This window comes from Astyanax mexicanus, chromosome 13, assembly GCF_023375975.1.
Source record: "Astyanax mexicanus isolate ESR-SI-001 chromosome 13, AstMex3_surface, whole genome shotgun sequence".
Classification (NCBI taxonomy): domain Eukaryota; kingdom Metazoa; phylum Chordata; class Actinopteri; order Characiformes; family Acestrorhamphidae; genus Astyanax; species Astyanax mexicanus.
In genome coordinates, this window is record NC_064420.1 from 6435097 (window position 1) to 6455802 (window position 20706).

General features: G+C 40.2%; 1 protein-coding gene across 2 annotated transcripts in view; it reads left to right on the plus strand.

The window, feature by feature from the left end:
• The window catches only part of chchd6a (coiled-coil-helix-coiled-coil-helix domain containing 6a), a 95192-nt gene that overhangs the window by 51167 nt on the left and 23319 nt on the right, over positions 1–20706 (plus strand). For both annotated transcript variants that reach the window (XM_007232560.4, XM_007232561.4), the window contains one exon: positions 11731–11866. In XM_007232560.4, coding sequence (XP_007232622.2) covers positions 11731–11866 — 136 coding nt within the window. The remainder of the gene's footprint in view (positions 1–11730; positions 11867–20706) is intronic.

Below are 20706 nucleotides of genomic sequence, written 5' to 3' on the forward strand. Positions count from 1 at the left end.
TACTCCAAAAGGGCATGGACAACCTATCCAGAAGGTGCCAAAAGAACCCAAAACAACATCTAAAACTGTACGGCACAATTGAGTTAGCATATCTACTTTGTGATCAATGCCCACAGCACTGTATGTGTGTCTCAAACAATAAAAAATAAAAATGATGAATATATATTCTAGACTTAATATGTAATTGTTTGGTTACAAACGGTCTATCACAAATACTTGCTGGATGAATCACAATCTACTGTAAAACATTATGTGAACAGTAGTAGTATTAGTATTTGACCTTTAATTTGGTCTGTAGGTCGGCTGGTAACAACCACGTGTGAAGAAGAAGTCTAGTGTAACTCTTCAAAAAAAAAAAAAAAAAAAAAAAAAAGTCGCACAGTACACTACAACTTTTCTGCACCGGCTTAGTACAGTATCTCTCAGCCAGTCAATCCACTTGTTGGTAATTATATTTATGGTGTGCCGCATTCAGAGCCTTAGCTGGCAGTGTTGCTCTTATACCTGCTCACTGCTGATGTTTTAATCCCCCCCCCCTCCCCTTCTCCTCGTTTTAATCCCTGAGGGCTACGGCAGCCTCGAGACCCCCGAGTCGCGGAGCATGACAGGGCTGGTGGCTAATCTCTCCCCAGCCGGGTTCAGCTCAAGTGGCTCAGGCTCCCTCTGCTGCCTACATCTCTGCCATGTGGAGATTTGATACAGCGCTGCTCCCACCGCTGCAGGAGCCGGGGGTGGAGCTCCAGCGAATCAGAGCTTCAGATTCGGAGGACCTGCAGGCTGAGGGTTCGACTGGGAGGGGATGTGCTGTACAGGAGCAGGGCTGCCGGGGTCGGCTACAACCTGGCAGTGAGTCACAGAGACTCGCGGTGCACAGATACAGGTTAAAATAACACAGCTAGGACCAATCCCATTCCTCTTTTGTAACTCGTTTGTTCCTTGTTTTGAGGGTAAACTTTCCCCTTGGAACAGAGTTACAATTATTAACTGGGACATCCCTTTAAGATCCTGATACAGATATTACTATGGCAGTGGAGCGCTAAAGTTCAGCAACCTAGCTGAGGATTACCTGGTTAACTTTAGGGCTTTTTTCGGATTATCTGTGAATAAGAGCTAAAATTAGGTTTTTTAGTTTTTATTTAATTTTTCCGTTCCACCTTAAATGCTGCAGCCTCTGAAATCTGCTACTAAACTAAGACTGCACCAGTAAGAGCTGTAAGAATGTGAAGGTTCAATTAGTAGGGTAAGAGCACAGTTTTGCTCAAAATATTGCAATGCACACAACATTATGGGTGACATACCAGAGTTCAAAAGAGAACAAATTGTTGGTGCATGTCTTGCTGGCGCATCTGTGACCAAGACAGCAAGTCTTTGCTTTGTGATGTATCAAGAGCCACGATATCTAGGGAAATGTCATCATACCACCAAGAAGGACCAACCACATCCAACAGGATTAACTGTGGACGCTGTAAGAGGAAGCTGTCTGAAAGGGATGTTCGGGTGCTAACCCGACTAAAACTGAAATATCGAAAATGTGTTTGTCATTTCAGTATCAATATTGAATTATTGTGCAGCGCTTGGTGGCCATTATTTTGGTGTATATCTGCAAGTTTGGCACCTGTATGATTCCTTGATCAGGTAAAATAATGGTAAGTTTCTGTGTATTTTTGGTAGAGATTGTTGCGCTCCGATTTTACACTAAACTGTGAGGAAAAGTGAAGAAGGGAAAAGGCAGTCAGAGACTGGAAGTAAGGAAGCGAAACTGCAGAGCACGGTTAAGGTTTGTCTAAAGCAAGTTTCTTCCTGAGCTGAAGCCAATTAGATCACCCTGGCTGGGCTTTTCTGTAGTTTTCCTTTGGGTGCTCTTTATGATTTCTCAAAGCGAGGGCCTCATTAGGAGCTCTCTGGGCTCTCTGGGTGGGTGGAAAAGTTGGACAACTTGCCCACAGGTCACAAGCATGGCCTTACAAGACTCGCAGTTCAGAGAGGGCTGGTGTGTGGAGTTGTCGTTAGCTGAGGTTAGGTTTGGGTTGTTCCATTTTGTTGGTGAAAACAAATTAAACCTGCAGTGATGGGAAACACAGTTTGCTGTAATAGTGCGAATCAGTCATTTCTGCGTTCAGACTGCTAGCCCAAATCTGATTTTTGCCATATCTAAAATATATCCAGATTGTTTTTAAATAGTCTGCACAGCCAGAAACCACATTAAATCTAAATAAATTTAAATTCATTGTTTTTTTTTTTTCATTATTTTAAAATATTATGAATTGTGGATTAATACTAAGGTCATCCAAACTATGAAGAAAAACATACGGAATCATTTATTTTAAACAGACAGTGTTAAACAAACCAGAATATATTTTATATTTTAGATACTTCAATGTAGCTCCTCTTGCATAGATGACAGCTTTAAACATCTTGGCTGGATTTTCTCAATCAGCTTTATGAGGTTGAGTCACCTGTAATTCAGGCTCTCAAGAGTTAATTACTTGAATTTCCTGTCTCTAAATGTGTTTGAGAGCATCAGTTGTAAAGTAGTGGAGAGGTAGAGTTACAGGTATACAGTGAATAGCTCTATTTGAGTAATGTTCTAATCCATACTATGGCAAGAGCTACTCAACTTAAAAAAATAAGAAAAAAAAATTAGGAAATGAAGGTCAGTGAATTCGAAACATTTCAAGAACTTAAAAAAGTATTCTCAAGTGTAGTCGCAAAGACTGTTAAAAATGTTATGATGAAACTGGCTCTCATCAGGACCAATCCATGAAAGGAAGAGCAGGAGTTTCCTCTATTACACAGGATAAGTTCATCAGAGTTACCACAATTTAACAGAACCCCAGATAAGCGCCTAAATGCTTTACAAAGTATTTTGGTTTTATTAAACACTTTTAAGTTCACGTTTAAGTTTACCTTTATAGCCTGGATGACTTCAATATGTAGGAAAAAATGTTAGTAAATAAAAACAATGAATGATGAGGTATGTCCAAGCCTGGTGTGAATCAGTCAGTAAAAATGAATGAATGAATCTATTAAAAATGTAATCGGATTAATCAAAACAGTATTCTGTGTTTAATCACAATAAATAATCACGTAAGTCAATCACTTAAGGATTGTAATAACTGTATTAATCTCAACAAAAATATATGATTAATCACATTTTTAGAAAATGCTGGTACTTCCCTGTATTTTTGGAGCGAGACTCTAAAAATATTTCCAGTGTGTGTGTAAGAGTGAGTGTGTGTGTGTGTGAGATGCTATAATTTGAACTCAACAGTAGTGACCCTGTGTTTATATAGCTAAATAAAACCACTGAAGCGCAGCGTTATACAGGAGTTTTAGTTTAGTTCTCCAACACGGGCTTGAGTAGCATTAGCATTAGCCGCTAACCGCTATTTCTGTGTTCTGTAGTCTGCTCCTAAGCCCGGCTAGCACCGCTGGAGCAGCATTAGCCACTAATGGTTAGCCACTTGTGCTAATGCTCAAGCCTCAGTAAATCTAAGCTAAATAAACAGATGTAAACAAACAGAAGCGCTTTACTCACCCAAATAAACCGTTTTTAGGAGAGAAATTTGTGTAGATTTACATCCAGCGCTTTTTTGTCTTTAAAAGAAAGTCTTTTTGTTTACTTAGCTTAGCTTAGCTTAACTTAGTTAGCTATCACCCAGCTGTGAGACCTGCTGAATTAGAAGTTTCTTATAGTGTCTCTTAAAATGCACCTTATAATATGGTGTTCCTTATAGTGCGAAAAATATGGTATAATTTGATACTAGGTTTTGTGACGTTTCCCACCCTTGCATTATTATATAACTCTCTGTGTGTGTGTAGGCTTTGTGTTAAGCAGGTGGCTGTTGGAAGTGTAAGCCTGTACTCAGAAACTCCTCACAGTTTTCTAGGAGAGCTTCTCTTCACCCTGTTAACCTGCCCGACGCGGCTAACAAGGCTGCTGGGACTAACAGGGGGCGCAGTGTGCTTTTCTGAGGGGGAAGAAAAGTGTTTCAGGTGTTTCTACAGCAAACCACAGCTCTACCACTCAGATCTAACAAACCCCAACCTAATCATTACCAGCAGCTCAGTGTCTCACTCTCTCTCACACTGTCTGTCTCTCTCTCTACTCTCTATCTCTCTCTCTCTCTCTCTCTGTCTGTCTTTCTACTCTCTATCTTTCTCTCTCTAACTCACTCTCTCAAACTCTCTGTCTGTCTCTTTCTACTCTCTATCTATCTCGCTCTCTCTTTCTGTCTCTCCACTCTCTATCTCTCTCACTCTCTTTCTGTCTGTCTCTTTCTACTCTCTATCTCCCTCTCTCTAACTCTCTCTGTCTGTCTCTTTCTACTCTCTATCTCTCTCTCTCTTTCTAACTCACTCTCATGCTGTCTGTCTCTCTTTTTACTCTCTATCTCTCTCTCTTTCTAACTCACTCTCATGCTGTCTCTCTCTCTCTTTAACTCACTCTCTCTCTCACTCTCTTTCTGTCTGTCTCACTTTCTACTCTCTATCTCCCTCTCTCTAACTCTCTCTGTCTGTCTCTTTCTACTCTCTATCTCTCTCTCTCTCTTTCTAACTCACTCTCATGCTGTCTGTCTCTCTTTTTACTCTCTCTCTCTCTCTCTCTCTAACTCACTCTCATGTTGACTGTCTCTTCCTACTCTCGATCTCTCTCTCTCTCTTTTTAACTCACTCTCACGTTGTCTGTCTCTATCTCTCTCTCTCTAACTCACTCTCTCTCTGTCTGTCTGTCTCTCCTTCTACTCTGTATCTCTCTTTCTTTCTAACTCACTCTCTCTGTCTGTCTGTCTGTGTCTCTCTTTCTACTCTCTACTCTACTCTACTCTACTCTCTACTTTCTCTCTCTAACTCTCTAAAACTGTCTCTCTCTCTTTCTGTCTCTCCACTCTCTATCTCTCTCCCTCTCTCTAACTCTCTCTCTCTGTCTGTCTCTCTATCTGTCTCTCTTTCTACTCTCTATCTCTCTCTCTTTCTAGCTCGCTCTCACATTGTCTGTCTCTCTTTCTTCCCCTTTCTATCCCTCCCTCTCTCTAACTCACTCTCACGCTGTATGTCTCTAATTCTGCTCTCTCTCTTTCTCTCTCTCTCTAACTCATTCTCACGCTGTCTGTCTCTAATTCTACTCTCTCTCTCTCTCTTTTCCTAACTCTCTCACTCGCTCAATGTAATGGGCGGTGCTGCACCGTAGACTGCCAACAGGGGGCTGACAAACGCAGAGGGAAGAAATGACAGAGTTGGGTCTCAAAACTCCAACTCCCAGAATCCTCAGTGTGATCAGCACTAACCAGCCACGCATGTGTAGCACTATAAAAACCCCAGTCAAACCACACTTCTTTACAGTAACAGGCGGTGTCCAAAAGAAAAGAGAAATGTACAGATGGCAAAACTAAAGACTTTATAAGAAATGTAATTTCTTAGACTTAAAAACAAACAGAAGTAAGAGATTTTTGGAGCTTTTTTGACTTGTGTTTTAAGGTTGGTGGCATTTCTTTTTTCCCTCTTTCACGCCTTTTCTCTACACCTCTTTTTAGGCATTTGTTTCTCCAGTGTCCTCTGTGGAAAATCAGTAAATTTGCACAAGCACATTTTTTTTATTCATACTCTCACTATTACAGATAACTATTAAAAGAAGTGACTATAAACAATAGACTTATTCATTAAACAAACAAAATCCATAATTCAAATAAATCTTGGATACACCACCTACCCCAACTGTAACCCACTATCTCTCTTTCTGTGTGTATCTCTCAAGCTCTCTCTCACTCTCTCTTTCTCTCACCCTCTCTCTCTCTCTCTCTCTCTCTTTCTGTCTGTCTCCCTCCCTCTCTCTCTGTCAGTCACTCACTGATTCACTTACTCACTTACTTACTCTCTCACTGTCTCTCTCTTTTTTACCTTCTCTCTAATTTTATCTTTATTCTATCTCCCTTTATCCCTCTCTCACCCTTTCTGCATCTCTATATCTTTCTATTTTCCTTTCTATCTTTACTCAGTCTATCTTAATCTCTGTCTCTCTCTATCTCTCCTTCTTATCCCTCTCACTCTCTCTTTCTTTCTCTCTTTTCCTTCTTACTCACTTTCTATCACCCCCTCTCTCTCTCTTTATCTTTTTTTCTTTCTGTTCTCCCTCACTTAATCTCTATCTCTCTATCTCTCACTCCCTCCCTCTATCTCTCTTCCTGTATCTCTCTAACTATATTTCTCTCTATCTCTTCTGTATTTCTATTTCTCTTTATCTCAGTGACTTACTTAATTTCTCACTTTGTCTCTCTCTCTCTCACTTCCTCTCCCTTTTTGTCTAACTCTCTATCACTCTTTCTTTCTCTCTTTACCTTTTTACTCACTTTCTATCACCCCTCTCTCTCTTTCTCTATTTTTCTTTCTGTTCTCCCTCACTTCATCTCTATTTCTCTATCTCTCACTCACTCTCTCTATCCCTCTTTCTGTATCTCTCTAACTATATTTCTCTCTCTCTTTCTGTATTTCTGTATATTTTTCTCTTTCTCACTCACTTACTTAATTTCTTATTTTGTCTCTTTCTTACTCTCTATCACTCTTTCTTTCTGTCTTTCCCTTCTTACTCACTGTCTATTACCCTCTCTCTCTCTCTCTCTCTTTACCTCTCTCTTTACCTCTCTCTCTCTCTCTCTCTCTCTCGTTTCCTCTCTCCTGTTGGACTTTTCCTCTCTCTGCTCTGTCATCCTTAAGTGGGCTCTATCACACAGTGGAAGCAGCAGCCCCTGCAGGTGAGATTGCAGTGGGGGGTGTTGGGTGGGCGCTGAAAGCGGGGCGAGGGCTCGGGGAGGTGGTGAGAGAGAGCGGGCCCGTGTTCAGTCAATTGAAAAGCTGTCAGAGAGTGAGCGAGCCCCTCGAAGGAGAGTCTGCGAGATAAGAGCAGGTTCTCATCTGGCAGCTGAGCCGAGCGAGGGTCAGGGTAACAGCGCTCTAATCTAGTTAATTTTAGACCCTCCGTTCAGAAACACGTCGGCCTGAACTCTGAGCTGATAAGGCCGTCTGACTTACACCGCTATCAGTATTCCTCTTAAGATCCTTCCTTATTTATTTGATAAGTATCTTGTTTAGCTCTGGCTACTACCGCACAGTGTATTGTTACAGCACGGTCATCACGCGATATGGGAAAAATCATATATCACGATATGGAATATTTTATATCACAATATCGAAAATGAGGGTATTTAATCTGTAATTTCAGTTCGTTTTATTTTTTTCTTTTAATTACCGTTTTTATTTAGTTTCAGTTAAGGAGAACTTTCACTTTCAGTTTCCGTTATTTCGTTCATTTTAGTAAACAATAATACTTGGTTACTTAGCTATATGGTGATTATCTTACCATAGCTTTATATAAAATAAATATAGTATTAAAGAAAAAACAGATGACTACATCACAGGCTATTTCCTGGAGCCCGACCCGGCCCGAGAAAAGTGACGCTCTCATCCGCGTGTTTAAAGCTCCGCAGGTGGAATAATAGGTACGCGGCTCGTGGGGGATTTGGCGCTTCTTCTTCTACTGCTAACGGGCTGCATGACGTTCAGTTTCTCAGCCTGCCACTCAGACTACAGTGTCAGCATATAAATCAGGTGCGTTTTCCTACAGGACAAACCATTCAAACATGCAGATGAGCTCTCCGCACCCGATTAAAAAAAATCACACAGTGTCTGTCTGGCTCAAAATAGTTAAACAAACAATCATAGCGGTCACACAGATAAAATACGGCCTTAACCCATCCACACACTGAACATATGCATACACACCAATGAACACACACACACTCAGCCGTTCTCAAGGGCCCTACAGTAGTAGCATCTTAACAAACCCTGGTATCAAACCCACAACCTTGTCATCCTGAGCCACCATTGCCCCACATTATATACGTACACTCATTTTCCAGTCCATATTTACCGGAGGCAAATTACATTTGACCCCATATCATTTATTTTACTCAATTGTTTGACACACAGAGTGTCCTAATCATGTTGGATCATTGTCTTCTTAAGAAATCTGTTCCTGTTTTTTTTTTTTTTTAATATTGCAATATATACACTACTGGTCAGATGTTTTAGAACATCCCTATTTTTTCTCTTTTTGTTTTTGGCATTTAAGCTTTTTAGGTTCAGTCTTACCTGGAAATGCTACAAAATCCAGTGTAAAGAATTTTGCTGTAAGCTGTCAGGGCCTTTAACAAAACAAATGAACTAAAAAAAAAAAAAAAAAAAATATATATATATATATATATATATATATATATATATATATATATATATATATATATATATAAAGACACAGAAAAACAGTGAACTCTGAATACAGCTTAATTAGTTTTACGTTTTTCACAATTGGAAATACACATGAATACAGCTTTTCCCCAGAGCTCGTTTAGCAGTATTAGCTTATCTTAGTCGCTTGTGTTACATTCCATAGGGTTAGCTTAGCATAGGTTTATATTACATTCATTGGACTTTCTAAGAAGCTAATTGGCTGCTGTTTGGTGCCTTAAAGTTTCTATTTTATTTACTTTTTAAAATATTTTTTGTCTACTAACAAATTTTTATGCTATTTCTAAAATGCTATTTTTATGGTCTAAATTTTTGACAAGTAGTTGTAACAAATTTTTTATTTTTTATTTTTTAAACCCAGTATCGTGAAGCCCTAGTTCTGCCACGGTCTGTGCTCTCATGTTAAACTCGCCGAGCCGATTCAATTTTCTCATAATTCTGCTCTTGATTTCCTCTGTTCTTTTAATTATTGCTAAAATTCATTTAGCGATAATCACTTAATTAAGCAAAGTCTCCTCACCGGTATCTGCGATTGAGCAGCCGCTGTTGTTCCTTTTAGCGCTGAATAAATGAGCCTGTTGCAAGATGTTTTGCTGCATTTCTAAGTTAATGTAATCTTTTGTAGTTGCTTTATATTTTGCTGCGTTTCATTTCCATATTTTCTTCTTTTTTTATTATTATTATTTCTCTCGCTGCTTCGCCAATCTCTGCGGAGTCTTAGAAGTTAAGCTTTGTTCTGTAGCTCTGTGCTCCGTTAAGCAGATTACACGTAATGGGAAAAATTCCGTAATTAACATTTTAATCTTTAAGCACCCTGTTATTTATTTACAGATGTAAAATATGCGAATGAGGATTATCTTAACAAGCGAGGCCTAACCTCTTTAAAGCAGCTGCTTTCAGCTCATAGCTGATGATGCGTGGTTGGATTTTATTAAACCTCACCTTCGGTTTAGTGCAGTTTGGTTTAGTCCGGGTTTAGCCGGGCAGATCTTTTGCCTGGGGCTGCTGTAATAATGCCTGTGTGCTATCGGGAGCCTTTCGCTGTTCTGATGAAGGCAGTTTATTTTAAATTAAATTTAGAGCTAAAAGAGTTTCTTATCTATTAGGAAAACGTGCCTACAGTGCTCCTGCTCTCCTCCAGACGGTAATTAAAACCAAAACTGGCTTCGGCTGCAGATAAAAACACTGGAATCAGATGTGTGGCCGCTGTAACGGATGTAGATACGTGCTATTGATGGAAGTTTATTTCCTGTCTTGCCCTCTTTCCTCTTGTCTGTGTCGTCTCTCTCTCTCCGCCGCTGATAAGAGCAGGAAGTCGGAGGGTTCGGCGGTGTATCTGGGCCGGCGTCGGTGCGGCGCGAGTCATTGATGTGTTTTAATTGAATCGGCGGGGATGACTAGCGAGTGGAGTCAGAGTCAAACTGAGCCTTTTAATTCGGCTTTCAATTAGGCCCGGTGTCGAGCGATCTTCTGAAAGGAACCGTTGCGTTGCGGAGAGGGCGGAGGAGTTCACTCGGCTTAATCAATCAACCATCATTCAGGATGACACCTGTGCAGTGGAGCTTCCACAGAGCTTCCTCTCACAGTTTACTGCTGCTTTTATTACAGTGCACTACAGTTACAGATGCTGGAGTTCTTCAAAGAAGTTGCCCATGTTTTTCTGTACATGTACAGTATCTCACATTTCTGCTGATGTCTTTTTTTTTCATAGGACAGGACTATACCATTGTGCCAAGTGCCATTCCACCGAATGAGTCCTTTCTGCTTGCTGTTACTCGTCTTCTCTTCCAAATTAAATTTTATTTTTTCATCTCTGAATCTAATAATACATGTACTGGTCAATCTCAGGCAGCTTTACTTATTTTTTTTTTTATATATAATTTTATTTCTAATTTTTCCCATTTTCTCCCCAATTTACACGGCCAATTATCCAAACCATTAGGACTCCCCCTATCACTAGTGATGCCCCAACACACCAGGAGGGTGAAGACTAACACATGCTTCCTCCGATACATGTGAAGTCAGCCACCGCCATGCAGTGACTCAGTTCCGATACATCAGCTCACAGACGCCCTGTGCTCCGGACATCACCCTAGGAGTGATGTGGGGAGAGAGCGCCATCTACCCACCCGGAGGGAGCAGGGCCAATTTTGCTCCCTCTGACGCCGGCAGCTTGATGGCAAAGCGGCATGAGCTGGGGTTCGAACCTGCGACCTCTCGCTTATAGTGGCGCTGTGCTCTTGCAGTCACCTTTACAGGACTTTACCACGCCTAGGGAGAGTTGCAACAATGCTGAACTTTCTCCATTTGTAGACACATGGACATCAAGGCTTTTAGAGATACTTTTTTTTAACCCTTTCCAGCTTCATGCAAGTCAACAGTTCTTGAACGTAGGTCTTCTGGGAGCTTGATCTTTTGTGTAAGGCATGATTCACATCAAGCAATGCATCTTAAGGTGTGTGTTTTTTTTTTATAGGGCAGGGCAGCTTTAACCAACACATCCTTTAGTCTCATCACATCCTGGCTCCGATTAGCTCTTAGAAAAGTCATTACCTTGGGGGTTCACATACTTTTTTTTTTTACCCTCACTGTGAATGAATGTTAACATGTTGTGTTTAGTAAAACCATGCAAACATATCATTTTTTTGTGTGGTATTAGTTTAAGCAGACTGTGTTTGTCTATTGTTGGGACTTAGATGAAGATCAGAACACATTTAATGATCAATTTATGCAGAAATCCAATGAATCCCAAAGGGTTCACATACTTTTTTCTGAAACACACTGATCTTTATGGGCAAAAGCTGATGCACGATCCATTACAATGCATCAATACCTGGATCGGCCCAAATCCCAGTCCACTGGATCGGATTGGGACATTCCTACTATTACCTAAAAATGATGCAATGATGTTTTTTATATTTATTTCAGGAACGATCATTTAATTCCGCGTAATTTGTGTTCTGAAAATGTTTATTTAATATGTGTTGGGATGAGTAATGCAGTGCTTCTTCAGCCGCAGGGCTCTGGGTGCCGTGTTCAGAGCGGCTATCCGCGTCCTGCTTTCCCTCACAGCTGGGTTATTTATCATAGTTCTGCTAGTCACTGCCACACGTGTCACCAGTAATATTAATAAATATTCGCTCTGTTGGTAATTCACTTTAACCTGTCTCCCTGCATTCATTCAGCCTCCTGAGGGAGAGAGAGTGAGAGAGAGAGAGAGAGAGAGAGAGAGAGAGAAATGTACAGTGTGTAATATATCTGAGACAGTGCTGATCCTGTAGTTAACAGAGCTTTTCTCTTCTCTCAGAGCCTTTTTTAAACAGATAAAAGAGTCTAATAGACCGGCGCTGTCCTATATGCCGCATTTTAATCAGATGATAATGCTTTAATGTCTCATTTTGCCGTAAATTCCTCTGTTTTTGATCTCTGCAGGCGGCGCAGCATGACCCCGGTGTGCAGTAACCTGCAGGCTCAGATCCTGAACTGCTACAGAGAGAACGGCAGCCAGACCCTGCGCTGCTCAGACCTGGCCAAAGAGTACATGCAGTGCATCGATGCTGCCAAAAAGGTACGGTTGATTGGCTGTGAGTCAGCGTGTGCTTGTGAATATATATATATATATATATATATATATATATATATACACTGATGGGCATGATGGTCTTGAAGTGAGGTGTGTTTAGGTCAATTTCTGGTGTATTGTTTGATGTATCTTGGCAACAGAAAACACAGGTGCGCCACTGACCGAATACAACCTAACTCCAATGTGTGTAAACTCCAGGTTGTTACACACACACACATGGACACAGCAGTGCACAAACCCAATAGCACATGCTTGTTGGCAGCTATGAAAACTTTTACATCAACAATGAACAGTATTAACAAGTGTGAACAAGCATATCAGTTTCCTCTGCTGAGAAGTGTTGGACACGTAGAGATAGCTGCGCCCCTGAAATAGCAATCTGCCAAAGTCAAGGCACACCTGGCTCTTAGAAGGAATGGCAAGTGACACGCTAATTGTTTTGTCTTCTAGACCCAAAACACCTCTAGGATTAATTAAGAGAATTAGTACATGCCTTTTGCATATTTCGAGCTGCACAAGGTGTACTTTTCACGTCGTTACGATAGCAAAGACACACTGACACGCCCTAAATTAGGGTGACAGTTGACAGCTTACCTATAGATCCCTAAAATTGGAGCCCACTGTTTTTAATGTGGTTGATTCTAACAAGTAACATATTTTTTGCACTATAAGGCGCAGTTAAAATCCTTTTATCAGTCAGGTTGTAAGGAGTAGCAAAGCTACTCTGCTAAAGTGTAGCATTATAATGGCGTTTCAGTTTAGTTTTCTGATAGTATTAGCATTATCCTCTAACTGCGCTAAGCGCTAGCTCTTTGGCCGTTTAGAGGTAAGTTTTATCGCCCTGTAGCCTGCTGCTAACCCCGGCTAGCACTGCTGGAGCAGAATTAGCATTACCCACTAAGCACTTTTGCCTTTCAGGGGTGAGTATATTGGGCTGTAGTCTGCACATTTACAGTGCTACGCGGGAGGAACTGCTAGCTAATATACCCATTGCCTTACTGGAACACTTGGGGTTCCTCAGTGTAGCGCTGTTGGGCGGCATTAGCAGCCAACTGCTAGTGGTTAGCCATTAATGCTAATGTGCCAGCTTTAGAAAAAGGAAAATCTGTAAATCTAAGCTTACTGTAAATAAATGGAAGCACTTTAATCACCCAAATAAACTGTTTTCAGGAGAGAAATCTGTGTAGATTAACATCCAGCGCTCGTTTAACTTTAAAAGAATTACAGTTTTGTTAACTTAACTTAGCTTAACGATGAGCAATGAGACCTGCTGAATTAGAAGGAAAACATGGCGACACCCCTGTTCCTTACTAGTGTCGCTTAAAACGAGAAAAATATGGTTTAATGTACTTTTTTATCTTGAGACATGGCATCCAGGGACACAAACGAAAATGAAACATAACTGAAGTTTGCCTTGAAAAGTTCATTTGGCTCCAAAATGACTTTTAATACTCTTTAAATGCTGCAGAAAAAAGGAGAAAAAGGAGAAGTATCTCAGCGTAAAGGTCAAAGTCTTTTCCATAGTTTATAAAAACTCCTTCACTAAAGCTGTCCCTGTGTTTTGTGATAAATCTCACGATGTACCACCATAATGCGGTCCTGTAACCAGGCAACCGTACAATAGTGGATATATTCCATCAAGCTGTGAGTGTGTGGAGCTCAAGGCCGCTGGCTTGCTGACATAACGCTGTATTCTTCTCGTCTGTTCGCTCGCTCTGTATTTCTGAGCTCTGTGTAAGTCCTCCACACCTTGCTGGCTGCTCTCCAAGCGCAGTCTCTCCCCAGGCGACGGCTCGGGCGCGTGCGTGTCCGCCGTCCCTCTCTCTCCGTTATGATGGCCTTGGGATGAATCATGGCTGCTGCTGTATTTGTTAGGGCTCTAAAAACAGGAAGGTTTGGCCAGTAAACACAAAATCAATGCAGTTTGCTGTGCTAATAGAAGCTCATCCGCGTGGTGGCACACAGCCTGGAGCCCGGGGCTCAGAACTCCACGAGGCCTGGGATCACTCGCTGAGATTGAGACGCTGAGCTAGACCTTTCCACACTCCCTTGTTGATACAAGACTTACCTTGTAAAAAAAGAAAAAAAAAAAAAGTTCATTTAAGTATATTTTTTTAAAAGTATGCTTAACATAGAAAAGTACATACTTTTAACATTAAAATTAAAATGTAAATAAATATACATACTAAATTTACTATTTTAAAGCAACTTATTGCAACTTAACCCTCCTATTATGTTCACTCGTCACATAAGCGGTTCGCTTGTGGTGAGAACGTGATCCGGTCTCGATCCGACCCAGCTATTAAATATAGTGCATTTATTTGAGCTAAACTGCTGATAAGACGCAGTCTAAACAGATATATTAGCCAGATAACGCTAATTACCACAGCTGTGAACAAACACTGTGTCCATGTGCGCACGGTCGTGCTGCGTTCACAGCTCACAGTCGTGTGACTCTGTTTACTATGTTTACATCTGCGCTGCACAGAGAAACGCTGTGTTTAAAAGCGCAACGTTTCAGCGTTCAGTGTAAAAACACATATATGCGCTGGAACACAGAATCTTCTCGCTATATATACTTTTTTTGTATATGTATATTTACTTCCACGCCAGACCACGCTCTGACCAATCACAGGACACAGCCTGCTCGCGTGTTTATTGGTGCGCATTTTGGTGCGTTTACATTTATGCCTGTGTGAAACCAGACTAAACAGAGGGAGAAAACGCTCCAAGTAAACGAACTCATCAACTGATTCGGACCAGAGAAACGAACTACAGGTGTGAAAACGCCCTTACAAATAATGGTTCAATTAGGATAATTCACTTATTTTTCATTAAAGAAAAAAAAAACATGTTCAAACTTTTTTTTAATGTTTCACTACTTTATTACTTTAAAAGACCAGCATATAAAACAATAGTTTTGAATAACATTAAAACATAACATTCCAGTTTTGTTTTAGTTTTAAATTTTTGCAGGGGACGGTTGCAAATATATGAGATTTACCCTTTTCATATTATATGTTGATTACACTAATTAAATACTTTTAACTATTTTTCCTAGAGCTTCAAACTTTAAAATGAGTCAAATTGACAAAACTGAAACATAGCAGGAGGGTTAAGTATATTTCAAATGGTTAAACACATTACCTTGTGCGTTTTACTGCTTTTTTGTCATCTAACTTTTGCAAGCTTCAGTGTATTTAAGTATATGTTTTTTCAGACATCATTTTTAATACACTTGAAGTATATTGTAAATGTCCTACTTTGCGTATTGATGCACATATTGTGTACGTCTTAATGCTAATACTTTAAGCAGTATTTAATGCCAAGACATATACAGCTCTGGAAAAAATTAGAGACCGCTTAACAACGAAGAGTTTCTTTGATTTTACAAAATTAAAAACCTCTGGAATAAAATAATCAAGAGGAAGATGCATGATCATAAACCATCAAACCACCAAACTGACCTGCTTAAATTTTTGCACCAGGAGTAAAGCAGCATAAAGTCATCCAAAAGCAGTGTGTAAGACTGGTGGAGGTGAACATGATGCCAAGATGCATGAAAACTGTAATTAAAAACCACAGATATTCCACCAAATACTGATTTCTGAACTCTTAAAACTTTATGAATATGAATTTTGTTTTCTTTGCATTATTTGAGGTCTGAAAGCTTTGCACCTTTTTTGACATTTTAGACATTTCTAATTTTCTGCAAATAAATGCTCTAAATGACAATATTTTAAGATTTAATTTGGGAGAAATGTTGTCTGTAGTTTATAGAATAAAACAACAATGTTCATTTTACTCAAACATAAACCTATAAATAGCAAAATCAGATAAACTGATTCAGAAACTGAAGCGGTCTCTTAATTTTTTCCAGAGTTGTATATTTTTTTATCAAAAAAACGTTTAATTGTTTCACTATAACCCAAGTCAATTTCACATCAGAGTTCTCCTTTAAAGTTGTTGGCATATCTTATTTAAAGCTATATTTTAAAAACAATCATTTTATCTTCTTGGAAAAAAAATAAGTAAAAAAATAGTAGATAAAGTAAAATAAGTAAAAAACATCCAGTTTGTGTTAATGTTTCATGTAACATATATTTGTTGTTATTTTAAATTTAATATAAGTGCAAGAAAAAAAATCCAAATGCACTACAAAATTAGTTTTGGGGCATAAATATTAAGCTGTCCTCACCAGTAGGAAGAACAAATGGAGGGCATGACATAAAAAATAATCGTGACTAATCGACGAATTGAAAAAATAATCAGCAGATTAGTCGACTGCTAAAATGAGTTAGTTTGCACAGTAAAAATGCTTACGTTCTGCTCTGTAAATGTGACCGATTCCTTCAAGTATTGTGTCATTTTGTGAGATTTATTTTATTTTTTTTATTTTTTGCATACTCCTGACAGTAAAATATCAATATCCTTGATATGCTTAAATTAAAGTATATTGAAATGTAAAAAAAGATGTAAAAAAAAAATGTATCACAATACAGTAAAATATTGTGATATTGCTCAACACTTGTGGATGGTATATTCTCTTTGCTGCATGTATCATCAGATCTGTGTGTGTGTGTGTGTGTGTGTGTGTGGATCAGTGTGCAGACAGCTAGGGGAAAGAGTAGACACCCTTATTAGAGACAGACTGTCTTGCTGTCGAACTGCTGGCCTCCAGGGAGCCTGCCTGCCTGCCCTGCCGGAGGAGGAGGAGGAGGGGGGGGGGGGGTTGAATGAGCATTGAAAAGAGAGATAGATGGAGAGTTTGCAGAGAAATGAGAAGTAAAAAGAGACAAATACAGAGGAGAAGCAACGCAGGGGAGAGCGGGAGGTGGAAGATGAAGGAGGGAGAGTGTAATTAGGGTCCAAAGTGAGAAAAGGAGCCGACGGCAGGGGCCACGTGAGACGGGAGCAGGCGGCGTGCTCTCTGGCTGCCGTCTCGGCGCTCGGAGGGGGCACCCACGCTCCTCTCAGCCCTGTCTGGGATAATGATTGTGAGATTGGCTGATCCGTCCGCCCCGCTCGCGCTCCTCCAGTAATTTACAGGCAGGGCAGACTCACGCTGACTTTGATGGTGATGGATGTTTTGAGCATCCTTGCATTTAGCGGAAGGAGAGCAGGGAGAGGAAGAGGGAGAGCGTGGACACTGAGAGATGGAGGGAATGGAGAGAGGGAGAGATGGGGAATACGCTAGTTAGCGTAGCGTGTCTGATGCTGAATTGATGCTACGCTACAGAAAGGCTATTGTGTGGAGGCCGGAACTTTCTAGAGACGATGCTGAAAAAACTTTTAATGCTGCTTCCTTCCTCTGGTGGATTTACCACTGCAGCGCTAATGCTACATGCTAGCTCCAGAATGTATCTATGTATTTATGAACTGATCTGATGCACAGTTTCCGTAAAATCAACTTGCAGATTTTCCCCATAGGAATGAAAGAAAGGAAGGAAGGAAGGGGGGGGGGTGCAATATTCAATCTCACACTTTAGCTGAGACATTTTTCTCCCATACTATCCTCCTAGCAACACCTTAGCAACCAACACCAATAAGAACACCTTGGCAACACCATAGCATCCACATTTAGCAACCAAATGGCAAACACTTCACATTTTAGAAACCACCTAGGAACACCTTGGCAACCCAAACACATTACAAACTCTTTTCAACATCTTAGCAAGCTTGTGTATTATCAAACACTTTGCAAGACCTTAGCAACAACCTAGCAACATCTTAGCAACCAACACAGTATCATAGCAGCACCTTAGCATCCACTTTGCAAGACCTTAGCAACAACCAAACAACACCTTTGCAACCATCGCCTATACCGTAGCAGCACATTAGCTCCCACTTTGCAATATCAAACAAAATCAATTCCATAGCAACAGATTAGAAAGCACCAACTATAAATATATAAATATATTTTATTTTATGTATTTATTTATTTTTTTATTTAACTTTTCCTGAAATCAGGTGCATCCCAACACGCACTCTGAGACACGCACAGCACCCCTAACAACCAACACCAATAACAAAAATGACATCTTAGCATCCACCTAGCAACACCTTAGAAACAATCACGAATAATAAAGCAACACCTTTAGCAACCAAATGGCAAACACTTAACATTTTAGAAACCACTAAGGAACACTTTGGCAACCCACACCAATAACATAACAGCATATTAGCAACCACTTTGCAAAATCTTAGCAACAACTTAGCAACCCCTTACCAACCACGTAGCAAACACATCACAAACTCTTTCCAACATCTTAGGAAACACCAATGCCATAGCTGCGTATAATCAAACACTTTGCAACATCTTAGCAACCAACACAGTATCATAGCAGCGCCTTAGCTTGAGTTGAGTTTTTGAACTGTGCATTGTTTATGACAGATAGGTGCTCATCAAAGATATCTCTTCCTGATATCAGGTGCATCCCAACACACAACTCTGAGACACACACGACATCCCTTCTCTCCATTTCTATTCAGTGCTATCCTCCTAGCAACACCTTAGCAACCAGCACCAATACCATAGCAACACCTTTAGCAACCAAATGGCAAATACTACAACATTTTAGAAACCATTTAGGAACCCTGTAGTAACCCACACCAATACCATAACAGCATATTAGCAACCACTTTGCAGGACCTTATCAACCACGTAGTAAACCCATCGCAAACTATTTTCAAAATCTTAGCAACCACCTAGGAATACCTTAGAAGCCAACACCAATACCATAGCAATGCATTAGCATCCATTTTGCATATTGCTGCATATTATCAACCACTTTGCAAGACCTTAGCATCAACCTAGCAACACCTTAGCAACCACCAAACAACACATTTGCAACAATCACCAATACCATAGCACCATATTAGCAATCACTTATACTTAACCACTTATACAATATCAAGCAAAACCAATTCCATAGCTACAGATTAGCAACTGCCTAATAACATCTTAGTGGCCACCACCAATACCATAGCAACACTTTGCAAGACCTTACCAACTACGTAGCAAACACAAACTCTGTTTAAACCTCTTAGCAACCACCAAGGAACACCTTAGCAGCCAACATAAATACCATAGCTGCGTATTATTAACCACTTTGCAAAACCTTAGCACCTCAGTAGCCACCAGCAATACTATAGCAACACTTTGGCAACACTATAGTAAAATCTTATCAACTACGTAGCAAACACATCTCAAACATCTTAGCAACCACCTATGAACACTTTAGCAACCAACACCAATTCCATTGCTGCATATTATCAACCACTTTGCAAAACCTTTGCAACCATCACCAATATCATAGCAGCATATAAGCAATCACTAAGCAATTTCAAACAAAATCAATTCCATAGCAACAGATTAGCCAGCCACCAACAATACCATAGCAGCACGTTGCTGTACGAACCCTGAAAAAAAAAGTACAATTCCACTATTTATTGCTGTTTATTGCTTTTACTGAATTCAGTTTTTTAAGTTTTTGAACTGTGGATTGTTTATGACAGCTAGGTGCTCATCACAGATAACTCTTGCTGATATCAGGTGCATCCCAACACACACTTGCTCGTCGTTTCGGGCACCTGCCCCTGTGCCCTCTGCGCCCTCTGTGCCCTCTGCTCTGGTCTTGCCACCCGCTCTGAGCTGTGCTGTCCGTCAGCCTGCAGCTGGTCAGATTACTGAGTGTATTAAACTGGATGTGCCCGACTGAATTACTGCAGCGTCCGCTCTCTTAATGAGGCCCAGAGACCACCATCTCCCCCCGTTCGTTAGATTGAGAAAGACAGTCTGGCAGGTGCTGAATGCCCTTGTGCTGACTTCTGCAGGCCTGTGTCTGTGTGTGTGTGTATGTGTTGGTGAGTAAGGGTGTGTGTGTGTTTATTTGCTATATTCAATAATCCACAATGCTGTACATTTTTAATATATCACATTATTTTTCATTTATTGATTTACTTAGTTGCATATTCTCCCCAGTTACCCACTCCCAGTTCATACAAACTTTCCCTATCACTAGTAATGCTCACAATACTAGAAGAGTGAAGACTAGCACATGCCTCATCCAATACGATACATGTAAAGCCTGACCCACAGTGCACTTTGAGGAAAGCACCAGATCCCCAGCTCTGATACGTCGGCCAATGGCCTTTGATACTTGTATAAACGTCACCTTCTTCACCAGAGCACAAAAAAAAGTCATATTAGAGAGACAACTTGTTGCTTTATAAAGGTGAAATAGATGCATTAGCAGCTCATATGTGGAGAAAGGAGGTGAAAAAAGGCCAGGTGGTTTGCTTTTGCTGTTTTTTTTTTTTTTGCAGCTATACCTGCACAGCTGCACCAAGAGAAGTGTGGGTACAATAGAGAAGCAATAAAAGACGCATGAATTCGGATTTGACCTGTCAGCAACCTGTCTTCAACTGTCAGCAAATAAACCGTTTTTTGGTAAATCAGTTAGCATTGTGGCTAACTTGCTACTAGCTACTTAGTTTTAAACATCAAGGCTTACAGTGCACTAAACAGTGATGTTCCTGCCACGTGTTGCCAAGTGCAGTGAGTAATCCAGCTCAGAAAAACTATCAATTTTTTTTACCAATTTTTGCACCAGGAGTGGCATAAGGTTATCAAAAAGCCTGTTAGAGGACAACTTGACAAGATGCAGGAAAACTGTGATTAAAAAACTGGGATATTCCACCAAATTTCCACCATTTCTGAACTCTTAAACTCTCTATCATTTTTTTTTATTTTTCTGCAAATAAATGCTGGAAATGACAATATTTTTATTTGGAATTTGGGAGAAATGTTGTCCGTAGTTTAT